An 11,251-nucleotide genomic window follows, 5' to 3' on the forward strand; every position below is an offset into this window, starting at 1 on the left:
TGGAGAAAACCAGGCTATTTTTACTTCCGGACTCCATTTTTAATCAACTCTACGATTTTGATGATTTCTTTTTTTTTTCTTAAAATAAATAAATTAAAATAAGGGCTATATTAATATCTATGCCCAGAGGATGAGAATATTAAGTATCTATGTATGAAGATCACGTAATTAAACCTCTCTCTTCCCCGACAGAAATTATGACGAAAAAGTCCCTACAAAACCGAAAAAACGAAAACAGTTATAGCGTAGGTGCGGCAGCATTAAATGCTGAGGATATCTTGGAAGATATCGCCCGCCGGCATTGGAAACATAAAGATACGGTAAATCATTACAGCTGATACAGCGAGGGTCCTAGATTTCGGAAGTAGCGACCAGTCAAAGAGAGATCCAAATGCGGATTTGCGTCGAACTCTAGCGAGTTCAGAAGCAGCAGCTGTTGGGCCGCCAATGGTCGCTTTATCGTCAAGCGATTCAACCTTCGGAACGCCAACCTCGCTTTCGACAAGCATTTCTTTCAGTACCGAAGACCTAATGGAGGATAGTGGCTCGTCGAATAACAACTGTGGATGTCGGATTCACACACTCGAGTATTTTTATTAAGTAGGAAAGATTACTCTTGAGGGACAAAAATGAATCTGTAAAAACTTATGAGTTGCTACGAAAATTGCAATAGTATTTCTTTCTTGAGAGGAAGATCCCCCTTACATGGCCATTGGCCTTTGTATTTATACATAGGAAAATGACATTAAAATGGCTAATTAAGTATAATTATTCTCTCTTAAATGTGTCCGTTTTGATCTTTGGCTTTAATGCTTCAACGTTTGAATTTGAGTTGACCCTGATCTTCATGGGCCCCGCCTTTTGGCCCAAATGTCCTTAAACCGACTCAACCGTGACTTCGATGCCGAACTCATGCCGAAATGCAGTCACTTCGGATTTTCCTTGTGGCGATACCCACTTCGACTGTTCCTTTGGCTCACTAATCCGACGGGCTTTATCCTTTATGGGTCTTCATCTTGTCTACGTGGCAATCTTTGGTTGGTCCCGGACTTCTGGTGCGGGATCCGACACCAACAATTAGCCCCCCAAGTTCTTCGAAGTGCCATTCCAATTCGGAGAACTTTAAATGCTTAAATGACCAAAGATTGCACTCGAAAATCTTTCTGATTTCCCGCCGAAAATCTCATCACTCCTTTAATTTCGGCACTAGCCATTTTTACCCGAATGACATCTGTCATCATTATGACCGTATATTAATTAATTACTATTAAAACGGGAAAAACCTTCCCACTTCCCTCACAACTTCCGAGACGGTTCCATCATTTAGCTTGTGTAAGGTAACTTCTTTTCATCATCATTTTCTACTTTTACATTTGCACTTTATTCGAAACTTCTCTCTACTTTTCTTCACCGAACCTCTCTTCGCCGGATCTTGAATTTTTCATTTTTCTCCGATGACTTCCGATTCTGAGAGACCTGAATCTCCGTCTTACGATGAGAGGCGTTCTAGCAATGACGAATGCACTCGTCCTAACGATATTGCCGGTCCTCATTACAAATCCACCTGTACTCTTCAATCCCTTGAGCGATTAAAGGCGCTTTGTCAAATTCCTCCTGGAATCATAGCTGAGGCACAAAATAGCCGATCCTACAGAATCTCCGGAGAACCACCGTGACGGCTACTTTTGTGTTTACGAAATCTACTTCAAGGGCTGCGGATTGACCTTCCCCCTTCCCGAAGCCCTAGTTCGATTCTTGGCGGCTCTTGAGATTGCTTTACCTCAACTAACCCCCAATCTCCTCCGAACCATCCTCGGGATTATAACCGTTGCGGCAGAGGCTGGCTACGTCATTGGAGTCCCCGAGATGAATGAACTTCTAAGCGTGAGAAGTTCGTCAAAGAAAACAGGATACTTCTCGGCATACCCAAATGCCAATAGAAACGTCATCTCGCACCTCCCGAACAAGGATGAAAACTGGCACCATCCTTGGTTCCTGATTAAGAAAACTCCTGCTTCGATTGGGAATCTTTCCGATGTACTCCCATCGAAGTGGTCTACGAAGCCTGGTAGAAACTAGGTCGTATACTCCTTTCCTGGTCGTTTTATTTTTTTACTGACCAAATTCGTTGTTTCACTTCGCAGCTCTCATCGCTTCAACTCTCCCGACTGAAGAATTTGTCAAGTTCTTCAAAACAATCCTCGAAGGGGAAACCCTTTGGAACTCTTTCACCCTCGATCGGTTTGTCGAGGCCAACCGAAAACTCAGGATGAGTCCTCCCAATCTACTTCATCGTCTTCCGCCTCCTCCCTCAACTCAGGGAATGTCAGCTCGGGCCCTTACTGCCCAGCGTAAGAAACTTTCCAAGCCGATAGCAGAGGCTTGTGATGAAAACAAGGCGTTCCTTGCGGCCGCCATTGACAAAAAAGATTACAGCAGGACCCTGGTGGTTGATGATAACAGCTCCGAGGGAGCCAGATCCGTTGCTGCTTATAGGTTAACACCTCGTCGCGAACGTCGTGACGAATGTTCTCCTCGGAGAGAGCGATCTCCTCGTCGTGATTCTCCTCGTCCTCCCCGAGACGATTTCAGCAATGAACCACTAAAGAACTTGGTTCGCAGGAAGAGGGACAAATCATCCCGTAGTGACTCTTCTCCGCGAAGGGAGAAATCAAGGGCCCGGACTGACCGTTCACCTCGATCATCCCCTCCCACTGAACCAATGGGTCCTCCCCGACCTGTTGATATGTCTTCTTCTTCCCAACCCGATAGCGAAAAGACTGCTCGGAGTGCATCTCCTAAAAAGGGGGATTCTGAATCTCGAGATGCTTCCTCGAGGTTAAAGCCTGCTCTTGTCCCTCAAGTCAAATCGCTTTCAGGTTTGGTGACTTACACATACTTAAACGTTTTTGTCTCTATTAAGATTCCAATTTTTACAACTCTTCCTTCTTCGCAGCTATGGAGAAAGAAGGCAGTGTCTTCCGATGCTTCAAGACACGATCGGGTTCGATCTTGCCAGACTTCGACAAGTGGCGCCCTGCGATTCGCGAACGCTACTTGCTTCACGCTCACCACTCATCTCGGGTTAGTTCCGTTTTTTTTTTTTTTTTTTTTTTTTTGATTGTATTGCCATTCTGCAAACTGACTTGCCATCCCGGGTTTATATATAATGCCAGGCTCACGGCGAGCTTAACGACATGATTGAACATTACGAAGGGTTGGTCATTGGACGGGAGAAGGAGATTGACATGTGGAAGAAGAAATTCTCTGCTCTTGAGGCTGAACTCAATTCTTCTGCCGGCTCCAAGCACGATCTGGAGGACAAGGTCGACAGTTTAACATCCGAGCTTGCGTAGATAAAGGGGGAGCTGCAAGACCAGTACGACCGGAATTACAAACTCCAAGATGAACTTTCTGGTGTTCAGGGTAGACTTCATGAATCCGAATCAACCGGCGATACCCTGAACAACCAACTTATCGAGCTTAACGTGAAGTACAAGGCGCTAGCCAAGTTGCATGATTCCGAGTTGGCAAAGTCGGCATCGAAATCCAGAAAAGATGTTAAGGGATGCGGGATGGAGTTGATCCAGGGGGCCATCCGCTTCATTCAAACCGAGAAGGCTAGGTCAGATCTGGAATCAGACGTCAAGGAGCACGAGAGCAACCTAATTCTGTTGGACCAAATCCATGATGCAGATTTCTCCGAGGTGCAAGAGAGGGCCGAACTGTCGACCAATCTTTCTGAAAAGCGGAGTCGTTTGGCAGCTCTTCCCGCTTCGACTTTCAACCCGCAGGACTTTGAGGAATTCTTCATAGAATCTCCTCCTATAAGTGAATCGGGCCTAGACTGGGCGGGTAACTTTTGGCTCTTGATACTCACTACCTTTTCTTACCTTGTACCTTTGATTGACTGGAATTATTTTTTCTAGGCTCAAGTGAGACGGAAGACGTTGTCCCACCCAAAGTTCCCGCGGCGCCGGAGGTCACTCCGGAGGATGATTGTACCGTGGAGGGTGGTCCAGGAGCTTCATCTGATCAAGCACCAGTTAAGGAGGCGAGTGAAACTTTGACAGCTGAACCGGAGTCCGAGGTGGATGTCGATCCGTAGTGGCTGTGTCCACTTTAAACTGGGGATTGTCCCATTTAGTTGAAACTTAATTTCGAACTTGTTTTTGGCCTAAGGAGGCTTTATCATTTCTTTTGAACAAGATATTTGCCTGAGGAGGCTTTTAAACTTTTCTAGGTTATGACCGCAAGGGGGTTTGGTTAAAATTATATGCGGGTTTGCAAAGTCCGCTTTTAACCTTTTGTGGCCTTGTGGTTATGCTTTTGAGATTTTTAGGCTGATCAGACCTTTCTCTTAAGAATGCGAGAACTGAGCTCGGCTTAAAGCGAGTTCCCACTTCGGGTTTAGTCAACTCGATAAATTTATTGGGCTTGGGCCTTAGAAACTTTTGTAGTTAATGCGACGGTTGCTTTTTCCCTTCTTATTTCTTAAAAGTAGGGAAAACGGCTCGTCTTTAATGCAATAACTGCCTTCTCTCGATTTTCCAAAAATGGTTTAAACCACTCGGGCACAATACCATTATTGGATTTATGGTTCCAAGACAAACCCTAAATCATTATAAATAAAGGATTACCTACCTCTAAGCTTTATTTAATTATGTTTTTAGAATCTTACTTGAGAAATATTACAAGAATGGAAAACGAAAAAGTAGCCCCCGTTGATCCCGGCAGCCCACTCTTCTTGTCCGGCGACGGTTTTGAACCGGCCGGCGTTCTCTTCCCTCACGCCGTCTTTCACTTTCCTTCAAAGGAGAAAAAAGAGGCTTGCGACTTTATTGACAAGGTTAATATCTGTCGTCTTTGATTAAAAACTTTTCGTTTCATCTTATTCATTCATCTTTATGCTAGGTTGCCGACAAACACCGTCGCTTGTGTGAAGAGAGGCAGCGGCTAGGCCTCAAAAGGCAAACACTCGAGGCTCGCATCGCTCGGGTGGAGAGGAAGATACGGGCTTTGGAAAGTGATCCCTTTCAATGGGAATGGCAGAACTTTGATTCTGTCGCTGAGATCCCGAAGATGCTTCGGAAATGCGTCTTTTAATGCAGGATCTGTTCGAAGGCATAAATCTCTCCGCGAATCACTCCATTCCTAGGATAGAATCCGCAGCTGACTTAGGAATATGACATTCCTATAAATTACAGTCTCAACTTCTCTTTTCTCCTCACCGTTCTTCTTCATTTTAACAGGCATGGAGTTCAACCTTCGATGTTCAGAATCTATGCCCGACTTCTCCAGGATCGGAATGATAAACGAAGATGTTCCAAATGAGCCAAACAGGCAAACTTCTCCTCCTCGCGGCTTCTTCAGATCTCAGATCCGACCTCCATGTGCTTTGATCAGGGATCTCCCCATTAGAGACCAAGGAACAGCGATGGCATTCATAGAGGCACTCGCGCTTCAACATCGGAAGCTTACATTGGAAAAGAGGAGACTCCGGAAGAAAATTAACCGGATGCAACGCAGGCTTACTACGGTATCAAGAGATCTCCACATCCTTGAATCTCACCCCGGAGAATGGATAGAACTCGGAATTTCTGACTTCGCTCGAATTCCAGACTACATGTTGTCAATCCTTGACCTTGCTGGCCAAGGAGTCGAAGTGTTCTGCTCGTCAACAAGATCTCCATAATCCGAAGTGTACGATGAGGGATATTTTGCCTTATTTGCTTGAATAAACGCTCGTTTTCCAATTTTTTGTATGTTCGCATAGCCGAACTTTTATTTGCTTCATTTGTTCGCACAGTCGAACCTTTCCCTTTAATACAGAAATAAAACAAATTTTTATTAATAGCTGAACTCGTTTCCGAGCTGCCTACGTACCCATTTCGGGATCAAGCCACACCGTAGTTCATATACATAAACAATGCATGTAGCTTTAAACATAAAACTTCTTTAGGTTGATCACATTCCAAGGTCGCTTGACTGGATTGTCTTCTAAGTCTTTCAACCTATAAACACCGTTCCGAACCACTTCGGTAACAATGTAAGGTCCTTCCCAATTAATACCGAGTTTACCGGCACCTTCTTCTTTTTTGTTGTCAAAGACGCGCCTTAATACATAATCTCCCACGAAGAACGGCCTACTTTTAACTTTAGAATTGTAGTACCGGGCTGCTGCCTGCTGGTAATTCTGGATCCGAATCAAAGCTTGATCACGCCTTTCATTTATGGTATCTAGTGAATCATTAAGCATTGCTGAATTTTCTTCCTCATTTAACGGTGCTTCTGTTCGGCGAAGTCCGGGCACATTGAGTTCAGCTGGTACTACCGCCTCCATGCCATAAACCAAAGAGAATGGAGTTTCCCCTGTAGGTCGCCTAGGGGTTGTACGATAGGCCCACAGGACGGGTTGGAGTTCTTCATACCATCCTCCTTTTAGATGATTTAAGCGTTTCTTGAGATTGCTCAATATCGTCTTGTTCGCAGCTTCAGCTTGACCGTTTCCTTGCGGATATCGTGGAGTAGAATAACTGACTTTGATTCCCCAGTCCGCACAAAAGGCATCAAATTCGTGTGAAATGAATTGTGGTCCATTATCAGTGACTATTTCGTACGGAACTCCATGTCGACATATAATGTTTTTCCAAATAAAGGTCTTTACCGCCGAATCCTTGATACCAACATACGCCTCAGCTTCAATCCATTTCGAAAAGTAGTCCGTGAGGACTAAAAGGTATTGTACACCTCGAGTTGATTTGTGCAACGGTCCAATGATGTCCATTGACCACCTCATAAACGGGTATGGGGCGGAAATGGAGGAGAATAATTCCGACGGTTGATGGATCTATGGTGCATGGAGTTGGCAGCGCTTACATCTTTGGGCGAACTTAACACAATCTGTAATCATAGTGGGCCAATAATATCCCATTCTTTTAACTTTAAAAGCCATAGCCCTTACTGATGAATGACTCCCACATAATCCTTCATGCACTTCGCTCATGACGATTTCGACTTCAGGCCCAAAAATGCATAATAGGTAAGGGTCACTGACACCTCGTCTATATAACGCATCCTTTGATAGACAAAATTTCGCGCTAACGATTTTTATTTTCCTGGCCTGCCACTTATTCTTTGGGAGCTCACCTGTCATGATGTAGTGCTTTATCGGCTCCCTCCAGTCAGCCCCCCAGTCTTTAGCCGGAATTTGGTCAACCTTGTGAAATACTCGTGGCTCTGGCTCGGGATGTTCGTTTGGTTCAAGAACATCCTCCTCGATTAACGGCTCGGTTTCTAATATCGTTTCTGGAATCGCATCTTCAGCTAAGACAACGGGTTCCTTGTTAGATGTATTTGATCCCTTTGACTTCCTCCGTTTGTTAGGTGGCGGTTCGATCTCTGGTTCGCCACGGTCACGTGCCGCTGCTCGAGACCTTGTAACGACGAGGGTTTCTTTGTTGTCTTGAATGCTTCGCTCCGAAATGCATTCCACTTGAATAACTCTTTTCAACTCAGGATCTGATGTTGACGCCAATGCGGCAAGTGCATCCGCAGTTGTATTCTCTCCCCGAGGTATGCGGATTAATTCGAATTTCGAGAAATTTTTAGATAGATCCTTCACCACTTCGAAGTACGCTTCCATTCTTGAGTCTTTGGCTTCATAGTCTCCATTAAACTGGTTAACTACTAATTGCGAATCACAATAAGCCACTATTTCCTTAGCTCCAACTCCTTGAGCCAATCGAAGTCCGGCAATCAGGGCTTCATATTCTGCTTCGTTGTTGGAGGCATTGAATAACAATCGGAATGACTGTTCTAGAATTTCTGATGTTGGAGACTCCAACTTGATCCCCACTCCGGATCCTTCTTTTGTCGAAGACCCGTCAACATGTAATTTCCAAGTTTGGTTCTCCGGTTGTTCTATCGTTCCAGGTATTGGTAGTTCGGTCAGGAAGTCTGCTAAGACCTGAGCCTTCATACTGATCCGGCTTTTGAACTCTATATCGTACTCGCTCAATTCCACCGCCCATTTCGCCAAACGTCTGGACTGACTTGGACTATGAAGTATTGTTCGGAGTGGCTGGTTGGTTAATACTTCAATCGGATGGGATTGAAAATACGGGCGCAGCTTCCGAGCCGAGGTCACCACCGCGAGTGCGAGTTTTTCCATCATTGTATATCTGGTTTCTGGATCCGTCATTGACTTACTTACGTAGTAAATCGGCTTCTGTTCCCCGCGGTCTTCCCGAACCAAGACTCCACTAACCGCATGGTTTGAAACTGATACGTACAAATAAAGCTTTTCATCCACTTCTGGCTTGGACAATATAGGTGGAGTGGTTAAGTATGCCTTAAGCTGCCCAAAAGCTTCTTCACACTTCTCATCCCAAAGGAATCCTTTGTTTCCTCTTAGGATTTGGTAGAAAGGTAACGACTTATCCGTTGACCTCGAGATAAAACGGTTCAAAGCCGTAATCCGCCCAGTCAACCGTTGTACTTCCTTGAAGTTTCTTGGAGATGGCATGTTTAGAAAGGCATTAATTTGATTTGGATTGGCCTCAATCCCTCTTTCTGTCACAACATAGCCAAGGAATTCTCCGGATGGGACTCCGAATGTGCACTTTGCCGGGTTCAGCTTCATTTGATATTTATTGAGAATATCAAAACATTCCTCTAAATGTTTGACGTGATCCTCTTTCTTCAAAGATTTAACCAACATATCATCTATGTAGACTTCCATTGTCTTCCCGAGGTGATTGTGGAACATTTTGTTAACCAACCGTTGGTAAGTTGCTCCTGCATTTTTCAAACCAAAAGGCATTACCTTGTAACAATAGATACCTCTATCTGTGATAAATGACGTCTTTTCTTGATCTTCGGGGTTCATCATTATTTGATTATAACCCGAGAAGGCGTCCATGAATGTTAACAGCTCGTTCCCAGCGGTGGATTCTACAAGTCGATCTATATGTGGGAGCGGGAAACTGTCTTTGGGACATGCTTTATTGAGGTATGTGAAGTCGATGCAAACCCTATCTTTCCCATTCTTCTTCTTGACAACGACAGTGTTTGCTACCCATTCCGGATATTGCACTTCTCTTATGGACCCTATCTTCAAAAGTTTATCCACTTCGTCATTTACTATTTTTGCTCGCTCCACTCCAAGCTTTCTTCTTTTTTGTTTCACCGGTTTGAAGCTTGGATCCACGTTTAGTTCATGACAAATTATACTTGGATTTATGCCAGGCATGTCCGCTGCTGACCACGCAAACGATGTTTTGTTTTTCCTTAAGAGTTCGATCAAAGCTTCTTTTATTTGGCCAGTCAAAGTTGCCCCAATTCGAATTTTCCGGTCCGGCTTGCCTTCTTCCAACACCACTTCGATTACTACATCGTCTTTCTTCTACCCGCTAGGAAATTTTGTTCTTAGTCCCTCTTTTGCGGGCTTCGTTAATTGCTATTGAATCTTCATACGGTGGCTAGCTAGATAACACGTCCGTGAAGCTTCTTGATCTCCCCGAATTGTTTCCACTCCTCTTAATGTTGGAAATTTAATACATTGATGATATGTAGAGGGGACTGCTTTCATTTGATAAATCCAGGGAGTCCCGAGGATGATGTTGTAAGCTGCGGGCTTATCGAAGACAACGAAGTCCACGATCTTCGATACCTTTTTGGCAAGGACCGGTAGCTTGATTGTCCCGAGAGACATGGCTGACTCACTTGTGAATGCAACTAATGGGGACGGAGGCCCCACTATGTCCGCCCGACTAATTCCCATTCTTTCTAAAGTACTTAAAAAGATCAAATCGACCGAACTGCCTGTATCTATAAGGATCCTTGATACTTCGAAGTTGGCAACGTCAAGGGTAATGACTAGAGCATCATCATGAGGTCTTTCGAGGTACTGCGTTTCTTCTTCATTAAATGATATTGATGCACCTTGAAAATCGACTTCTTCGCTTAAGCTTGCTTTGAGTAGGACATTTCGTCTATGTTTCTTGATGGAACTTATCGAATCTCGACAAAATTTGGAGCCTCCTAGAATCACATTGATCTTACCCTTCAAACTCCTTGGTTCTTCCTCGTTGGATAACCTTGGTCTTTTGGAATCTTGGTCTTTAGAATTTTCCCTTGCTTCATGGTATTCCTTCACAAAATCTTTTATATCAAATTTCGAAAGATCTCCACTGGCCCAAAGCTCCGCGAGGTACCTTTTAAGGACACTACAATCCTTGGTTAAATGTCCGGTTACTTTATGAATATCACAGTGTAAACTTTCATCACGGACCCAAGTGTTTGTCCTTCCTTTCCCTTGGAATTGTTTTCCAACGGTACTGTTGAAGGGTTGCGACCCAAATTTTCTTGGTCCTTTGCTCTCCCTAGGTTCGAACTTCTTGGTAGGGACGGTGATTGCCGTCTTTTCTTGTTTATTTCTTTTGGCAAAATTTTCTTTCTCGTCCTCTACTTCCATCCAATTATTTGCGCGGAAGAGTGCATCCTGAATTGTGTCTGGTTTATGAAGTATTAAGTCTTCTTTAAACCTTGAATCATGTCGCAATCCTTTTCGTAGGGCAGATAAAGCTGATTGCTGCGAGATTCTTGGGAGCTTTGACAGCACTCCTTTGAATTTGGTGATGAAAACTCGAAGTGACTCATTTGATCCTTGCGATAAGTTCCAAAGATCGGCATCCGAAACGCTTTTATCCATAAGGATGGAATATTGCTTTAAGAATACGGCTGATAGTTCGTCGAAATTGCTGATCGAACCCGGCTCTAATTGGGTGAACCACATTAGAGCTTGGCCACATAGATTCTCCGAGAAAAGCTTGCAGTAACCTGCGTCCTCATCAGCTTCATCCAATTCGACTCGTCCGGCAGCTATCAGGAAAGCTGCGAGATAGCTCTTTGGGTCCTCCAATCCGCTGTAAGGGTCCAACTTGAGCTTCCGGGAATCTTTGATCCTCAAACTTGCAATTCGCGAGATGAAAGGTGTTCGCCTAGCTTCTTCCTCATGGTCTCGAACTGGTCGAGGTTCTCCTGCTCGTATTGAGCTGCAAGTTGTTCTTCATCTCCAAGCTGTGTCCCTTCTTCCAACGTCTGAACTACACTATTAGTAGCACCAGGAGTTGTTTGTCCACTGGTTTCATTTCGCGCGGCGGAACTTGGCGAGTTGAATATCCCTCTTCGGATTCCCACAGGGTTTCCTGCACTTAAAGAGCGAACACGAGTTTGTATAGTGCTGACG

General features: G+C 44.4%; 1 protein-coding gene and 1 pseudogene across 1 annotated transcript; both read left to right on the forward strand.

The window, feature by feature from the left end:
- Window positions 1–1,454: 1,454 nt before the first annotated feature.
- On the forward strand, window positions 1,455–4,152 carry LOC110225706 (annotated as a pseudogene).
- A 969-nt stretch (window positions 4,153–5,121) lies between these two features.
- Window positions 5,122–5,737, forward strand: LOC110225922. The gene has a single exon (XM_021016286.1). The coding sequence runs from the start codon at window positions 5,255–5,257 to the stop codon at window positions 5,693–5,695; it is 441 nt and encodes a 146-aa protein (XP_020871945.1). The 5' UTR covers window positions 5,122–5,254; the 3' UTR covers window positions 5,696–5,737.
- Window positions 5,738–11,251: the final 5,514 nt, after the last annotated feature.

Source organism: Arabidopsis lyrata (genome assembly GCF_000004255.2).
Source record: "Arabidopsis lyrata subsp. lyrata unplaced genomic scaffold ARALYscaffold_8, whole genome shotgun sequence".
NCBI classification, from domain to species: domain Eukaryota; kingdom Viridiplantae; phylum Streptophyta; class Magnoliopsida; order Brassicales; family Brassicaceae; genus Arabidopsis; species Arabidopsis lyrata.

What these genes read in the sequence shown, in the direction of transcription:
- LOC110225922 (XM_021016286.1), top strand. Translation starts at nt 5,255, where the DNA reads ATGGAGTTCAACCTTCGATGTTCAGAATCTATGCCCGACTTCTCCAGG.